Raw genomic sequence first — 18294 nt, forward strand, 5'->3', positions numbered from 1 at the left:
GCCAGTAATGGCAACCAATGCAGCTGCCTCAGCATGGGCTGGATATGGGCCCTCCAAGGTGTACCAGTAAGGACCCTAGCAGCTGCATTCTGCACTAGCTGGAGTTTCCGGGTCAGGATCTTGTGACCTGGGCCTCCATAGAAAGGGAATCACCCCCAAATTCCAGGCTGAGAATGAGATGTTAAGCTGCACCCTGGCCAGGGTGGGTAAACACAATTCCCAATCACTGCCATTCTGTCCAGCCAAAGGACTGCCAACTTAGAGGGGCTGAGTTTCAGGCAAGTCTGCTCTAATTGGCAAATTTATCCGGGAGGAGGGGGGTAGAGTCCAGGTGGCCATCTATGAGGAGATAGAGCTGGGTGTCATCCACATATTGGTGACACTTCAGCCAGTAGCACTGGACCAGCTATGCCAGAGGGCGCATAAATAATGTGGGGTGAGTACCAATCCATGAGTGACCCCACAAGTCGATAATCCCTGGCATCTCTAGTTAAAAGATCTGGCAGCAGGCGATATGAAAGACATGTCTCTGTCTGAGACCTTGGAGAGCCACTGCCAGTCTGAGTAGACAATACTGATCATGAAGAACCAAGAGTCTAATTCAATATAAGACAACCTCCTGTGTCCAAATAAACATGCAGTTCTGTTTTCAGATGGCTGGCCTGAAAACATAGGGCTAAGTTGTAGGTTTCACAAGATGACAGGACAAAATCAGGCAATACTTTCATTTGATATACTAAGAGCAGCCATTACCTGATGGGTGGAGAGGCTCCTGTTTTAAACCATATATTCTCCAAACCCACTGCCTCCTTTGTAAAGAGAGGGGGGAGGGCTATATTGGGGAAATGGAGCATGAGATGTTTCACCTGCTTGTAAAATCTTACACACAAAATCCAGGCAATATCACATCCACAATATATGCTTTTCATCCCTGCTACTGATGCCTCAGCTCTTGGATTCTTCTTGTTTCCTCTCCTTCTCTGTTAATGAACAACTTGTCTTGATGTTATTCACCCTTGTCAGAAATTACTCTGAAAGGCATAATGAGGGTTTTTTTCCTGAGCCTTTTCTGACAGCTTGAACTTTTGACGGTTTCCCCCTCCATAAATTGCAAGTTTACTCATAAAAGTTTCAAATGAAAAAAATCTTTCCATACAACAAAATACCAGTTTGTAATTAAGAGCATCCATATGGAACACAAGTTCTTCATTTGGCCTGTACCAACCCAGTAATCAACTAAGGTCTTGCAGTGTTTCAATTTCTGAAGGAATTTGATCTTCCTTTCCATTGCTGCAGACATTTCCCTTGAGCAGGATTCCAAAGTGCTTATCTTTGGCTTGACCTTTCACCTCACCATGAGCTCATCATTAGAACCATGTACCAATATAAAGACAAGGAACTTCAGATCCCACAGTATTTTCATAGAGAAAGCAAATTATTATTATTATTATTTATTTAATTTTTAGACCGCCCTTCTCCAAATAGGTCTCAGGGTGATTTACAACATAAATAGTTAAAACACAATAAAATCCCCATAACCCCCCCCAAAATGCTCAAGCCCACAACAAAGTACATTTTCTAAAGTCACCACATTTAAGTGTAAATACAGATATGTGTTATTGGAGCCAACAGCTCTAAAAATAAAGTTTGTACATTTGTATCCTGTAAGTAAAATCAGATATAGACCCACTATGTTGGCCACACCAATGCCTGACTTAAACACCAATGAGCTGTGCTGTTAACTACAATGCAGCTGAACTGGGAGTGTAAAAAGAGAATAAAGGTAAAGGTATCCCCTGTGCAAGCACTGGGTCATGTCTGCCTTGCCCTCTAGCGTTTTCATGGCAGACTCAATACAGGGTGGTTTGCCAGTGCCTTCCCCAGTCATTACCATTAACCCCCCCCCCCCCCAGTAAGCTGGGTATTCATTTTACCGACCTTGGAAGGATGGAAGGCGGAGTCAACCTTGAGCTGGCTTCTGGGATCGAACTCCCAGCCTCATGGGCAGACAGCTTCAGACAGCATTTCTGCTGCCTTATCACTCTGCGCCACAAGAGGCTCTAAAAAGAGAATATTCAGCAGTATTTGTCAACATGGAATTCATGCTGATCTGCTTCAGTGCTCTACAACCCAAATCAACCTCAGAGAGCAGGTCTCCTCAGTATCCTACTTAGCTACTCATTTGGGCTTTGTCCAGGACATTGCTCTTAAGATTGCACTGTAACTCAAGGATGCAACATTGCTTTTTTACTGTTAAGAAAATCCTGAAATATTCTTCAGGTTTTGGGAAACCCCAGAATTCGTGCAATCATGCAGAATAAGGTTCAGAATCATAACTGCATACACGGTCACCAAAGACCCCTCCCCTTCCCACTCCTCCAGGTCCATCACTGGCCATTTTGGAGGGGGGGAGGTTGACTTTTAACCTTTTAAATTCTCCACTGCAGATCTCTCTACAGCCTCAACCTACCATTTGCTTTCCCCATTTTTGTTTATTTCATCCTATTTATTTTTCCTGTTTCTCTCTCCAACTTAGTTCTATTCTTCTTCACTGAGATTGGTAGTAATAGTACACATGACATTCTTTGAAAAGGGCCAAATTGAGAGCAAGTGGTGTAGTGTTCAGACAAGGGTCTGGGAGACCCAGGTTTCCCATTCTGACCTGGAAATTCCCAGATATTTGAGAAAGAAGAGATTTGCCTACAATCTATGGTATATTAGAGTTATTCCCCTGAAGTGCCTGTTTTTCCAGGGGAAATTATCTCAATAGTTTGGAGATTATTTGTGATTGCAGGAGAACTCCAGCCAGAGTCAGCAATACTACACAGATTCAAATCTCTATTCTGTCAATGAAAATTGCTGGGTGACTTTGGGCCAGTCACAAACTCTCCATGTAACCTACCTCACAGAGATAATAGAAGCCACTTTGGGTTCCCATCGGTGAGAAAGGTTGGGTAAAATGAAGTAACTAAGCTGAAACTAAATGAGACATGACAAAATAAGAGAGCATTAGGGAGGGTTAGGCCGTCTGCCTCAGGCCATTTTCCTGCCTGAACTGTCAACAATGTTTTTCTACCTTTTTGCAACACATGTCCAGGAACATACAGAATTACCTTGCTGGTATTCAGGGCTGGCAGTGAAATACAGGAAAGCCATGTTCTGCTTAGAATTGTCAGCTCTAGGCTGAGAAATACTTGATGATTTCAGGGGTGTATCCTGAGGAAGGTGTGATTTGGGGAATGGAGACACTTCAGCAGGGTACTATGCTATAGAATCTACCCTCCAAAGTGGCCATTTTCTCCAGGTGTTCTGTTCTTTGTCACCTGGAGATCAGTTGATTTGCAGGCTGGCAATATGGCAATATTGTTCATGCCAGGATGGCATGAACTTGCTTCCAACCCATAACAGAGGGTTAGCCAGAAATTTTGGAGCACTTGGGAGGAGACCCATATCCCACAGCTGTCCAGCTGCTGCAATTTTTGGAGCCCATCAGTGCCCTGGGGCTCTCTCAGCCTCACCCACCTCACAGGGTGTCTGTTGTGGGGAGAGGAACGGGAAGGTGACAGTAAGCCACTTTGAGCCTCCTTCGGGTAGAGAAAAGAGGCATATAAGAACCAACTCTTCCTCTTCTTCTTCTTCTTTCCCAGCTGGGAAGGTCATCCCCTTGCCTCTGGGACTCTCTACTTGGGAAGCACCCTTACCAAGGACCCATCTCATTTGAGCCCCTCGGCTGCTTGGCCTCAAGCCTGTGGCCACCCAGCAGGATCAGCCGTGCTCTTTCTGGCCAGTCTCTTAATGAGACCCCCAATACCTCAGGGAGTCCAGTGAACATGCTGGCTCCCTGCCAAATGGGCTCCTCCTTGTGCTCCCTAATCCGCAGCTGTGACAATAGAAAATAATTGTAAAACCTTAAGAAAAAACAATGTGAAGATCTTTTCAGGGATTGCCCAGCATCACCTCAGATGCTGGTTGACTGTATAACGTGACTGTCTAGCTGCTATAGATTGTTGTTATGTGCGAAGTCGTGTCCGACCCATCGCGACCCCATGGACAATGATCCTCCAGGCCTTCCTGTCCTCTACCATTCCCCGGAGTCCATTTAAGTTTGCACCTACTGCTTCAGTGACTCCATCCAGCCACCTCATTCTCTGTCATCCCCTTCTTCTTTTGCCCTCGATCGCTCCCAGCATTAGGCTCTTCTCCAGGGAGTCCTTCCTTCTCATGAGGTGGCCAAAGTATTTGAGTTTCATCTTCAGGATCTGGCCTTCTAAGGAGCAGTCAGGGCTGATCTCCTCTAGGACTGACCGGTTTGTTCGCCTTGCAGTCCAAGGGACTCGCAAGAGTCTTCTCCAGCACCAGCTATAGATTAGGAGTGGCCAAACAGTGGCTCTCCAGATGTCCATGGACTAGGATTACCAAGAGCCTCTGCCAGCATGGTAGTTATAGTCCATGGGCACCTGGAAACCCACAGTTTGGCCACCCCTGTACTTGATAAACTGAATGCAAATGGCACAACTGGTTGAGTCCAAGGAAAGAAAGAGTAATGAAGACACAGTTATTCTCCCAAACCCTCTTTGAATAGATTTGGGTCCACATTAATTGTTCTGACAAAGAGGATAGAAACAGCAACAGACAATGAGTATTTAGAATGACCCCAAGGAAATGTAGATAAATAACATATTGTGCACAGTTGGTTCTTGGGCATTATGTTGTTCAGGATTGACCTACTACCAATACATACACATTTATCAAGCATCCTCCAAAATACTAAAGGGAACTTCTGTAAAGGGAAGATAATGGTCCTAGCATCTTGATCCAGAAATGCTTTTTGGTGAATGCAGTTCCTGGGGTACCCAGAAGCTACTTAACCATGTTAAGGCCCCTGCTGTAACATTCCCCTTCTGTGAAGCAGCTGAGTATAAGTGTATAGCACAGCCTTTTTTTTTTTTGCTCAGGGTTGTGTCCAGCTAGGGCCATGGTCCAGTCACAGTTAGGTCCCTTAAGGCTACAACCCCAAGCATGTTTTTATAATGAGGAGTAAGTCTCATTTGAGAATGTGGCATGGCATGATGTTGCCCAATCTTGTCAGATCCTGGAAGCTAGAGCACGTCAGTACTTGGATGTGAGACGAAGGGAGACTCTGCAGAGGAGGGGAATGGAAAACCACTTCTGCTTCTCACTTGCCTTGGAAGCCCCTTATTGGGGTTGCCATAAGTTGCAACTTGACTGCATGTACCTATATAGAAGTCTCATTTAACTCACTGGAGTTTACTTACTTCAGAGTAAACTTCCTGAGGATTTTACTATATGCACCACTGATTTCAACAGGAGAACGTTAAACATTTCCTTATGTACGTGTTTCTACTGAAATCAACAAGAACTTAAAAAGTGAATAATTAAAGCCGGATAGAACTTTTACCATTTTTTAAGGCACATATAATGTTTTAATATGGGAAGGGCACTTTCATGTCCAACTGTAGTATTTTTGAATGGCTAGCGTAAATTGACAATAAGCACCTTCAAGAAAGAAGCACAGTTCAGACAGAATGTGTATTTTAACTGTGCTTGTTTCGTGAACCCAGGTGTCCACTCTTACACTGCCATTCAAATCCTGATTTGCCTTGACAAATATTGGTTTTCTAACTTTCACTGCTTCCCCTAAGAGGCCTGGTTGATATCCCAGCCAGCAGTGCAGTGAGCGACTATAGTGTCTGCATATATACATCACGGAAATCTTCAGAGCTAAAAATTGAACCTCCACCGCTTGAATATGGAAAATGTGTTCTTGTTCCTCTTTAGGTCTTTGTAATTTATAGGACCCACTTTTTTCCTCTTCTTGCCTTGTAATTTTTTCAAGTCAAACAACAAAATAGTGTGCTTGAAAGGGACAGTTGAGTCCAAGTACCTGAAATAGGTAACAATGCCAGATGACACCTAAACTTTGCAAGTTCCTTTCCAGGCTGTTTTTGAAAAATGCTGTGTCAGCTCCTTGTATTGCTGAGTAAAGAAACATTCCTTTTCCTTTTATTTAAGGCCCTTGCTTCTTTCCCTCTCCCTGCTAGACATGGAAAACAATTGTGTTCTTTCTCTTCCTCCTACCCAACTTGTTCTCCAAAACTAAAATATATATTCTGTAACTCCAGCCTTTCCCCCAAATGACTTTCCTTCCAAATCATTTATCATCCTTTTATGTCTCCTCTGAATCCTTTCTAATTTGTCAATGTTCTTTTTTATATGAGAGCATCCATAACTATACACTGTATTCTTTGTGGTAGGGCTTCCAAGTATATAACAACTGTCACAGAAGAAACAAAGAAGATACTTGTATTTCAATACTGGGATGTGTAATGCCACACCAAGTGAAGCAGAACGCTCACAAAAGCAATTACTGTTATTACAAAAATGCAATTTTCATTGTGCTGAGCAGAAAAATAAAATTACAAGCACTATCTTTTGTTTGGAAATCAAATCTGATCCTAAAGTACAGGCTGTACACGCTTTCTGTATTTCTGATGTTGCATTTGGAATCTATTAATTTGTACAAAGATGTAAAACAGGTAATCTGATAACAGCTTCAGTGAGTGGTCAGCATATAGAAGGCTACGGACCACTTGTTCTATTACAGGAGCTCACGTCGCTCATATATTCCCCCTTTCTTGCATAGATAGAAGTATTGAGCAAAGCTGGCTGTGAGATGACACGACTTAAGGTTTTTATATGATGCTGGCAGGGAAAGCATCACTGAAGAGGGGGAACCATTTAAAACTCACATTTCAGTTAGTGGGCTAAAGAGAAAACCTATTTGTGTGGCTGCTAAGCTGCACTGGTCATGCCTCCAGCTCAAAGGCAGAACTGAGATATATCTTTCTTAAAGCAATTACTTCCTTATCATACATTTACACAGCATGAGTTTAGGCCTCGGTTGACTCCAGTTCAGGGCCACCCATCTGATTATCTGCGAAGCCAATAAAAGCAAGACAAGTGTTATGAGCATAAAGTAAGATGGCAACCAGACTCTGCATATATTTAAGTTTGTTCCATGGAACAAGGGAAGGGAGGGAGAGAGAAGTACATCCAAACTGTATATCTGCCATCTTTGCCACATTTAAAGAATTATGAAATGTATACTATGTTTAATTATAGATTCAAGTGGATAGCTGTGTTGGTCTGAAGTAGTACAACAAAATTTGAGTCCAATGGCACCTTTAAGACCAACAAAGATTTATTCAAGGCATGAGCTTTCATGTGCAGGCATACTTCCCTCAGACAATGGAACAGGGCTCATAAGAGTACAGATAGAAGGAGAAAGTAGTAGCAAATTAGTAAATGGCATCATGAGTCCAAATATGCAACGAATAATGGCAGACACTTTCCCAGTTGTGGAAAGAAAAAGTTCACAACTGGGAAAGTGTCTGCCATTGATCACTAACTTTACTTTTTTATTGCTCCAATGTTTTTTTGTAAATGACAATTAAACCCATAGGACTGATTGGCTTTTCTAGCAAAGCATTATCATACTGCATTTTTGGACTTACAATGCCATTTACTAATTTGCTACTAATTTACTATCTCCTGTACTTTTATGATGCCTGTTCCATTGTTTGAGGAAGCATGCATGCACACGAAAGCTCATGCCTTGAATAAATCTTTGTTGGTCTTAAAGGTGCCATTGGACTCAAATTATGTTTAATTACAAAATTGATACAAGAAGACCATTTGGAGCAAAAAAAACCAACAACAACAACCCAACCCAGTTGTAATACTAGGATATATATGACTGAATATTTTCAGAGATTTTTAAAGCTCATAGCTGCCAGGTCTTCAGCTTAGTTTAGGGCTGTGGTATAGGAGGTGAGAACTGTTTAACCCTTCCATCCCTGAATAGTTCCACCAATCAACACATATAGCATTATTCCAAGAACAGAAAAAGATGGACAGAGAGAGGGCCTCTCTTTTTTCCTGATGAGAACTAAGAAGATTGGCCACTTTTCTTCCTTACAGAGAACAAGGTAATTTGCAATATGAGAAAAAGCACAAAAACTAAAACACATTAAAAACATAATACCCAAAATTTAAAATCACATCTCAGAACTAGTAAACTTAATCAAATGTAGCCCTAAATAAAACCATCTTCAGCTGCCTCCTACAGATTGAAAGTGAGGAGGCCAGTCACACTTCTCTGGTTGGTGGTCTAATAAGCTACCACTGAAAAAGCCCTCTGTTGTGTATCCTCCAAACGAGCTTCTTTGATTGATGGGACAGTTAGAAGGACTGCTCTTTGTGATGGTAATTCCTGGCCAGGAACATAAGGGAAAAGACAGTCAGAGGTGCCTGAACATCAACAGTAAAGTGAATGGGACACAAAAAATAAACTCCATTTACTCTTTAATAGGATAGTAGCAACATGTAATGAAAGGGAGCAGACTTTCCCTGTTACTTGAATTGCTCTGCCTTAACTTTCAGAAAGAAAACTATTCTTATTGTCCACATCACTTTCTCATCCAGAACCAAGCAAGATTTGGCTGTTGTTCCCTCTTCCCTGCAAGCTTCATCCCTATATTGCCTTTTATCTACTGCAGTTTTTCACCCATATTTATGACTCTGGAGCTGTTTTTCCACACAAGTGCCACTAAAGTTGGGTTTTACACTTCCCATGATTATAATTCAAATATAAAAATTGGATCAGCCTACAGTATATTTTCTGAGAAGCAATGAAACCAGAATAGATGATGAACAGAAGAACAACTTTATTGCTAAGAACAAACTAGAATAAGAGTATATACATGCTTACTTTCCCCCACACATTCTTAGAGCAGCAGCACTGCAGTTAAAACCCCACAATGACATCTTCTAACACAGTGTTCCCCAAGCCCCTGGCCGCGGCCTGATACCGGGCCATGGAGCCCTCGGTACTGGGCCACAGTGCGGGGAAGGGAGGCGCTGGCGCAGGCGCACCAGTCGGTGCAACTCCCTTCTCCCCCCCCCCCACAGTGCAGCGCTTGCTGCTCTGGGAGCGATCGGCCACTTTGGTGGCCGATTCACTCAAGCCTAGCCATGCTGTGTGGGGGAGGGTACAGATGCAAACACGCAGGCATGGCATCTCCACATCTGTGCATTTGCACCCACTGGCGAGCACCGCTCTCCCTCTCCCCCCCAGTCCCTGGGCCTCCCTCCCCCACCGGTCCCCGACCTGAAAAAGGTTGGGGACCACTGTAACATATAGGTACTTTAGCCTCTTTGCTATGTACAGTAGAGGTACTATAATTCTTCTTACCATGTTAAGCCACTCCATCATACATTCTCCAGACTCTACCCACTGAAAACTCTTCCTTTTTATTGAGAGCCAGCATGGCATATTGGTTAAGAATGGTGGACTCTAACCTGGACAAGCTGGGTTGATTCTGCACTCCTCAACATGAAGCCAGCTGAGTCAGTCACAGTTTTCTCAGAACTCTCTCAGCCCCACCTGGAAATGGGCCCCTTCCAATAGGGTTCCAGGGCTGTCTCAACTTGCCCCCTCAGCATAATGAGTTGTTGTTGTTTTTTTAACAGTGGAGCTGGGATAGAGTGGTACACTGTGCATGGAAGCCTCGGCCATTCCTCCCCCCCCCCTACACACACACACACACTTTTTATTTTTTGAACTAGGTTATTGTGTTATGATGCTGTGGCATTTTAACAAGCAATAACATTTTTGGTACATTATACATTCAAAGCAACAGGCACAACCGAGTGCTGTTCCAGAAGCAGTGAGTGAGGTCCTGCAAGCTAAATAGAGAATACAAGGGGCAAGCTGGCAAGGTTGTCTACAGTTTTGCTGGCTTGCTCCTTGTGTTCTCTGTTTAGCTTGCAGGGCCTAACTCACAGCATATGGAACAGCACTGAGGACTCCAGTTTTTTTTTGGGGGGGGGGATATACTCAGTGGCTTGGCTTTTCTTGTTTTCAGTCCTCTGGGACCCCCCCCCCCAAAATCTTTATTTGTTAAAATGCCACAGCATCATACTGCAATAACCATAGTTTAAAAAAAAAGATGGAAGGGGGGGAGTTTTGACTTCCTATCCCTCAGTTACCTCATGCAGAACAAATCTTGTGGCAGATGGGGGGGGCTGTCCAAAGGCTCCCCCATGTGGACATTGGAAAAGATAAGGAGAACTATCCTGCTGCAAAAAAACCAGGGGACAGCACGGCCTAAGGAATGAATTAGTCCTCCATGCAGAAACTCTCTTTTCTATTTAATGCCAATAAAAGTCTTGTGTATAATAATAATAAAACCATTTCTGCACTGACTTTCCATCCAAGTAGAGTTCTAAGGTGGCAAACACTGAAGTGTTAAAATGTTAAAACAGCATTAAAATATATGCATGAAAATAGTTAAGAACACAATAAAAACATTTTGACATAATAAACACAACGAGGGAGGAGAGCTCATAAGAGTTTACTGGGGGTATGTCAAGCAAAACAAAAAAGTCTTAACGTACTGGCGGAAGACCATGACAGAGGGAGACAGAGGGATCTCCCTGGGAAGGGAGTTCCAAAGTTTTGGCACCTCAACGGAGACGGCCCTCACTAGAATTGCTACCTGGAGTTCTCACACTATTACAGTTGATCTCCAGTTGACAGAACTTAAGTCCCTTGGAGAAAAGGATGCTTTGGAAGGTGGACTGTGTGGCATTGGACCCTGCAGAGATCCCCCTGTCCCCAAACCCTGCCTTTCACAGGCTCTACCCCCTAAATCTACAAGTTTTTCCCAGCCCAGGACTGGCAGCCTTAAATATTATCCAAACAATGTTATGAATATGATCGCTGTTTTATGTTTTCAACTTTGAGGGAACTGCCAGCATTCACAGATATATCCTGTTTGAAGAACACTGCTTTACCTGCTACCTTGGGGAGAAAATATTCTGGGGTGAGGTAGATTTATTTCCACCCCCATCTTCCACTTCATACATTTGTTTTAAACCCATATTAATTCTAATTTTGCCCATTTTTCTTTACCGTAGACACCATGAGTAATGTCATGCAGTCAGTTCTGTGATAAATGTCCACTACTTATAGCATGTTATCCTTCCTTGAGCAAGACTCTGAAGAGGCAGCACAGAAATATTATTTATAAATAAATAATAAATAAATAAAAATCCACTACTTCTCCTTTTTGGAGATCATGATTTCTGAATACTTTCTCAACCTGTTCTGTTTTACTTGCCTGTCCCACCTTTGTGTCAAAATTGCATCTGAGGTTATTTGCTTTTGTCCCTTTAATCCCATATACATCATAACTGAAGTCTTTACCCTAGTCTATTGTTTCTGCAGCTAATTTTTTATTCATTTTCAGAAACCCACAGGGCAGTTTAAAGAAGTATATACAGGAGATGAGAATATGCTTCCAGAATGTCACATTAGCACATAAATAACTTTGAAATTCAGTCTGTTTAATACCAGTCTTGAGTTCCATCCCCCAGGCTCAAACAATGCCAGGGGTGTGTGTGTGAATAACCACTAATTATTGTTCTTGTTGCATTTTTATTATTTAGAGTTTATTGTTGGTGTTCTTATTTTCAGCTGCAACCTTTATTTATCCATTTGGCTCCTTTAGTTAGATATCCCTTGTTGGGTTGTAGCAAGCCTTTGAGAATTTTCAGCTGTTGTTTACAGTGGCTAGATCATTCCTTTTATTGGAATTCTGTTCATTGAAAATTTCCTTGAGGTTGCTTATGGGCAGTTTCTATTGTAATGTGCATTCACAGCCTGTCCCTGAAAGTCCTTTGCCCAAGATGCCTATCTGTAGACTATCTCTTTTGTCTCCAAAATCATAGTTTCCTGCTATAACATCCACACAAAGGATTTTCTCACAAAGGCTTATCTGAGGGCCAGAAAAAATACCATGTTGGTAATCTGTGACTTGATCTTCCAGCTCATTAAAATTCTCTACATATCTGCTTCGATGAGGTGGGTGAGACATTTGAATTGGGACTGCGGTCTCAGTAAGGAGGATCATCCCGTCCGCTGTGCAGAAAAAGAAGAGGTGGTGATGACACCCTGCTTTTCTCTACCCAAAGGAGTCTCAAAATGACTTACAGTTTCTTTCCCTTCTTCTCCCCGCAACAGGTGTCTTGTAAAGGTAAGTGAGGCTGAGAGAGTTTCACATGGAGGAGTGGAGAATCAAATCCGGTTCTCTAGATTAGAGTCCACTGCTTTTAACCACTGTACCATACTGGCTTTATGTCATTTTCCCAACTCTGCTCCTCTGGTTGATAGAAATCAGCCTTCTTTGTCTGTTTAGGAAAACATATATTCCCATATATTTTCATTACTTGAGCAAAAAGGGCACTGATTTCCACTGGGAAAAACAGTGAATGAAGGGACAAATCTCTTTACTCTTTACCTCGCACCACAGTCCCAATCCAAATAGCACCTCAGTGTCCCTGCCATGACACAGATTAAATCATCATCTCTCCTGTTTTCATCCTGGAAGCTCCTGCACAAAAACAAATAAATCCTTCTGCCTAGCCTGATTGATCTGAGAATCTGCCAGAGCTGGAAGCTTTGTCATGGAGAATGATTCCTGTTAATCTGAAGGGTTATCCATCCAATGCCATGTCATGTTATATCAGGCCAAAATGGACATGGAAGGAAATGTCATTTCTCTGTTGCTAAGGTGAAGCTAAAATAACTGTGCTGTAATGCCCTTCCAACAGCGGAAATGGCAGGACAGTACTTTAAAATACCACTTACTCATTGCTTATGTAAATGTGATACAAATCAAGTAGAATCATTTCCTGTAATGTTATATTTCACTTTGTACAGTAACCTGAGATAGAAATATATCATCCCTTAGGTAAGAGGTTGAAACATCTCAGATTTTAAGGATATTTTCTCTTAAACAGCTCATTATGGAAATTAACAATCAACATAGCAAGCCGCCTGTTTTATATAACAGAGAAAAGCTTTTTGGGCTAATAAGCATTAGGGAAAGGATCAGGATAACAGTGCTTTTCTGGACAAACAACTACTTATTAATTCAAAGGTACACTTAAAGCTTCCCCTTCTTACACAAAGCAGTTGCAAATTTTTAAACTGACAACATTCATAAATGGTTTATTACAGACTCAAAGACTCTTTTTAGTATGTCATGAAAAGCCTTCTTGAAATTTGGTTTCCTTTGATTTAAGAGTTTGCTTACTGAAACACATGGAAATTTAATAGCAGTAAAGTTGGGATCCTACCAGAATTAAACTGTGTTAATGCATATCTTTTTCTTTTCATCGTCAGTGCTAACTATTTCTATGGCCTCTCTCAATGTATAGTGTTATCTTATGTTCAGTTTATGTAGACTGAGATATTCGCACTCAATGGCACACACTGTGAATCAGATCTAACAGATAAGTTGGTTGATGCAGCCAGGCTGTCTTTCCAGGTGCCAGCTTAAGTAGATTGTAAATATAATTCCAAACTGAGGTTTTTATTGAACATGTTTTTAAATAAGTTCTTGCAAATGAGGTATAGGTATATTTTTCATTGGGATTTCAGTAGCTTTTTTTGATATGCTGTTATTAGCAACTTATCTGAATAGCAACTGACTTCATAAAATAAGGTGGCTCCCCCATCCTTTTTTTTCTGCTGGTTGTGCAAATTGAGAGTAATGCATTTGGTACCAGTTCCTCCGATACAATAAAACACACAATGGCATTATGTAGTAATTTGGATATTTTACAGAGTGTATATTCCAGCAATATATTTCATGCCTCATTTGCGAGAGAACTCATTAGAGTAGTGCAATTCCATACTTTAAAGCAATCTGACTCTCTTTCCTCTTCAAGACCCCCACCAAGATGCCTGTGCTTGAATTAATAAAGGGCAACCTCGGTTCTGTTTTGTGGTGCTTTCATGTATGTTCTCCTTGGCAATAGATCTATATTTCTGAGAGAAAGGGAGGAGCTGTAAAAGGAAATTGTGCCCTTGGGCTGGGGAGATAAAGTCCTCCCTCACACAGTTTATATTTGCAGGGCACAATCTTCTCATCTATTAAACTCAATGGGAGTTGCATATAGATTATACAGTAGCATAGGGTTTTCTTTTTATAACTTCTGGTGAAAAGAGGGCAGCAAACTGAAGAGTTTAATCCAAGTGTAATCTGAGCTAACTCATGTTCCATTGTTTTACCAAACCCAAAATACCAGAAGCTGGGTTTTTGTGTATAAAAGCAGAAAGCACAGGACATTGTGGAATTTCTAGGATTTATATTGGGGAAATTCTCAGTATCCTCTCTAGCATGGGAAACTCCTGGGGATTTGAGAGTAGTGTCTGAGGAGGAGAGGGAACTCAATGGGGAATGGAATGTAACCCTAGTATTTCCATTTCTCCTAGATCCTATTATATACCAGCCTACCCTTCAAAGTTTCCACCACAGAAACTTGTCTCCCTATCTAGTGATCAGGTATAACTCCAGAAGAACTCTAAGCCCCACTTTGAGGTTGGTGACCGCACCTCAGTCCTGTGGCCCCAGTATAATTCACATTCCACCTCTCCACCACAGCTTTTTAAGAAGAATAAGAGGGCTGCTTTTAATACGGCTTTTCACTACTGAAGGAGTTCCCAAACAGCTGACAAACACCTTCCCTTTCCTCCCCCCATAACAGACACTCTGACCGTTTATGCACTGGAGGTTTAGTCATGGCAGGTTGCCCCACCTCTTCCTGCACCCACACGGGGGAGCATTTGGCCCAGTGCATCTCATCCGCCCTGGATTTGTATTCCTGCACAGGAGCTGGGCCAGTGAAGTTCCCAGTCCATAAACGGTCCCTGTGAGGTATGTAGGACTGAGAACTGTAACTATCCCATGGTCACTTAACTGGCTGCATGTAGAAGCAGAGTTGGAATCAAACCTTGTTCTCCAGACTAGAGTATGCCACCCATCATGCTAGTTCTCATCCCAAGAATAAAGATATCTGGTGATTCAATAACTTTTGCATGGCATCTTATTTAGAAAGGGAGTATGAATTAAGGGGTCTTGCTGCATACCTTGATGCAACATTTTAAAAATATATTTTTTCTGATAGTTATTGAAAGTGACGGAATCACTAGAGTCATACTGTGTAATTTCTCTATGAATGAGATTGGTCAAAGGCTTTATCTAGTTTGGCAATTAAAATCACCCCAGTCAAGTTTCTTCTTTCCTAACTAAGCTCTGTGGGCTATTATTGTCATCCTGGAACTTCCAGTCAACCAGTTTCCTAATACTGTTGCATAATCCTGTGAGCAATGCTTCTGATGATAACGGGGCTTGTACAGAACACAGCTATTATGGCATTCATTTTGGCGGTTTATTTAAGGGCTGGCAGCAATCGTGCTATTGTTATGTAACTTCCCTTAGAGAAGCACACTTGTGCATTTTCCCAAATCTCAAACCTCAGTACTATTTTCACAAGGTGGAAGAATTAACTGCTTTCCCCAGTGTCATTAGATTGGATAATGTTAATAACATGACTGCTTTAATCTTGGACATCCCTCCTTATACATTGACTTCAGGATTTTTAACTATTTAAATGTTATACATTCATGTAACATCTTCAAGTATTTAAAAGAGTGCCATAGGCAGGATGGAGCAGAATTGTTCTCTCTTGCCCCAGAGGGACAGACCAGAATGCATGGGATGAAATTAATTCAAAAGAAATTCCATCTAAACATCTGGAAGAAATTCCTGACAGTTAGAGCGGTTTCTCAGTGGAACAGGCTTCCTCGGAAGGTGGTGGGTTCTCCATCTTTGGAAATTTTTAAACAGAGTCTGGATAGCCATCTGACGGAGAGGCTGATTCTGTTAAGGCAAAGGGGTGGCAGGTTACAGTAGATGAGCGATTGGGATGTGAGTGTCCTGCATTGTGCAGGGGGTTGGACTAGATGACCCATGAGGCCCCTTCCAACTCTATGATTCTATGATTCTATGATTTTTTTTAAATGAGAAGAATGGCAGCAAGGCTTTCTGCTCTCATAACAAAATTAATTCATTTAGTCCTTTCCAGGCTGCATGATCTCCCTCTCCAGTACCACAGCCCTCACATCTCCCTGATTTAGATATTTTCCACATGGTGATAGGCTTGCGTGGATCTACTGTTGCTGCTCCAGCTGAATGGAGGTCTTCCCATAATATCCTTGCCCCATTTTAGGGATGCCAGTCCCCGGCGAGGGAGGGGGAATCTGGTGATCTCCTTGAATTACGAGTCATCTCCAGACTAAAGAGATCAGTTTCTCTCTCCCCCCCCCCCAGTAGTGAACACAACAGGAGAAACCCTGGGAGATGCAAAAATGTGCTACAATACTGTGGGAAAGCACAATAAAAGCACAATAAATGGCCTGGCCACTCCTGTCAGTCAGCCAGAAAGTGGTAGCTGGGGAAGGCAGGCGAGAGGATGTGAGGCACAGGTGGCCTGGGTACTGGACGGGTGGCAAGGTGGGTGAGAGCGTGCAGGGAAGGGAAGGGGTGAGTATGGAAGTGGCATCGGCAGCAGCACTGCTGGGATCGGAAGGGGAAGGGGAAGGGGTGGGGTGTCTGTGCTTGAGAAATGGGGGCTGGGAGGGGGCTGGGCAGGGAACACAAGCCTTGTATCTTGGCTTGAGTAGAGCCGAGGGGTAGGGGACAGGCCGATCCATAGCCCACCCCAGCCCCACAAGCCCCCAGAGCTCCAGCAACAGCCAAAGTGGGGATTAATGGGGAGGGTGGAAGTGGTAGGCAGTCCCCAGTCCCTTGGCACAGAGGCTCAGAGCCACTCTGTGCCACCCCCCAGAGCTCCGGTGAGGGTTTCGCAGGTGGTGGCAGGGCTTGAGAGGGCAGGGAGAGGTGGTGCCCAGTCCCGTCTGCCTTCTCACCATCCCCAAGAGGGCTGGCCTGCCCCGGGGCCAGCAACCTCCTTCCACAGCGGCAGGCAGGGCATACCGGAGTCTATGATGCCAGAGTGCCCATTGCCAGGTTGATGGGGTGGGCCGCAGACTGGAAGTGAAGTCCAGACAGGGCCAGATTGGCCCGGACAGGTGTCGCCTGTTCCATTTTATTTAAGAGTGACGGTGGTTAATTATGGGATGTATTGCTTGTGTACTCTGATTTCCACAAATATATTTATTGAAGCCACTTTTAGGACTCTAATTAAAATCAGACAAAAAAACCTGACATCCTTTCTGGCCTAACTATTGATCAGTTCAGTGAGGCAATGAGCCCATAGGATACTGCCTCGGGTTGAGAATTGTATTGCAATTAATAAATCATTTTATGTTCACTGAAAAAGTTAGCTTCTTCAAAACATAATGATTAGTTGACATCATAAGTTTACGGACAAAACGGGAACTACATTGGAAATTACCCTCAGATAAATGGCTAGGTGGAGGTGCTGTAACAGACTGGCAATGTTTGACCAGATCTCCTGTGTTTTTACTACAGTGTAATGCCCCAAGGCATACATGAGAGAGTGCTATAGAAGTCTAAGAATAAATAAGTGAAATGTTTCTTCTGATATCCAAGAATGGCAGCTATTAAGTGCCAATATTTGAGAATGATAGCTTTGATCTTGCTTGTAAATTTAGAAAATTAAAAAGATAATATAATACTGTCTATAGGGGTCAAAGGAGAGCCTCTTGTGGTGCAGAGTGTTAAGGCAGCAGTCATGCTGCCTGAAGCTGTCTGCCCATGAGGCTGGGAGTTCAATCCCAGCAGCCGGCTCAAGGTTGACTCAGCCTTCCATCCTTCCGAGGTCGGTAAAATGAATACCCAGCTTGCTGGGGGGTAAATGGTAATGACTGGAGAAGGCACTGGCAAACCACCCCATATTGAGTCTGCCAAGAAAACGCTAGAGGGTGTCACCCCAAGGGTCAGATATGACCCAGTGCTTGCACAGGGGATACCTTTACCTTTACCTTTTATAGGGGTCATTCCCTGTATTTTAATAATGACTCCCAAGGAGTTGCATTGGCTTGAGGCCAAGCAGACAGAATGATTTCAGTTGGATAGCCCCATTGAAGAAATGCTGACTGCAGTGTGTTCACTCTTCTGGTATAGGATGTAGGGTTAATATTATTTCTTTTGTGTCTCAAACACTGGCTAAAGAGTAAATTTCCTTCTCAAATGAAAGGGGTGAAAGGACTTAACATTTAAAAGAGTAATCCTATCAGTGGGCTTCTTGTATGATGACAATCTTAAAGTGCCCTCTTTAGAAATGCTCACCAAGGTGTCCAAGAAGGGACTCTGATATTTGTCTAAATGGAGTTCATTGTCAAAAACCAAGCAGATGTGAAGCCCACCCACCTTCCCT

At 42.8% G+C, this 18294-nt stretch overlaps 1 protein-coding gene across 16 annotated transcripts in view; it reads right to left on the reverse strand.

The window, feature by feature from the left end:
- LOC143819312 (uncharacterized) overlaps positions 1-18294 on the reverse strand; it is a 207789-nt gene that overhangs the window by 116718 nt on the left and 72777 nt on the right. For 4 of the 16 annotated variants that reach the window (XM_077300815.1, XM_077300797.1, XM_077300823.1 and 1 more), the window contains exon 3: positions 2903-2979. The exons of the other annotated variants lie outside the window; for them this stretch is intronic. In XM_077300815.1, coding sequence (XP_077156930.1) covers positions 2903-2938 — 36 coding nt within the window. In that variant the 5' untranslated portion in view covers positions 2939-2979. The remainder of the gene's footprint in view (positions 1-2902; positions 2980-18294) is intronic. 16 annotated transcript variants of the gene reach the window in all.

The sequence above is a fragment of the Paroedura picta genome, chromosome 1, assembly GCF_049243985.1.
Source record: "Paroedura picta isolate Pp20150507F chromosome 1, Ppicta_v3.0, whole genome shotgun sequence".
NCBI lineage: Eukaryota > Metazoa > Chordata > Lepidosauria > Squamata > Gekkonidae > Paroedura > Paroedura picta.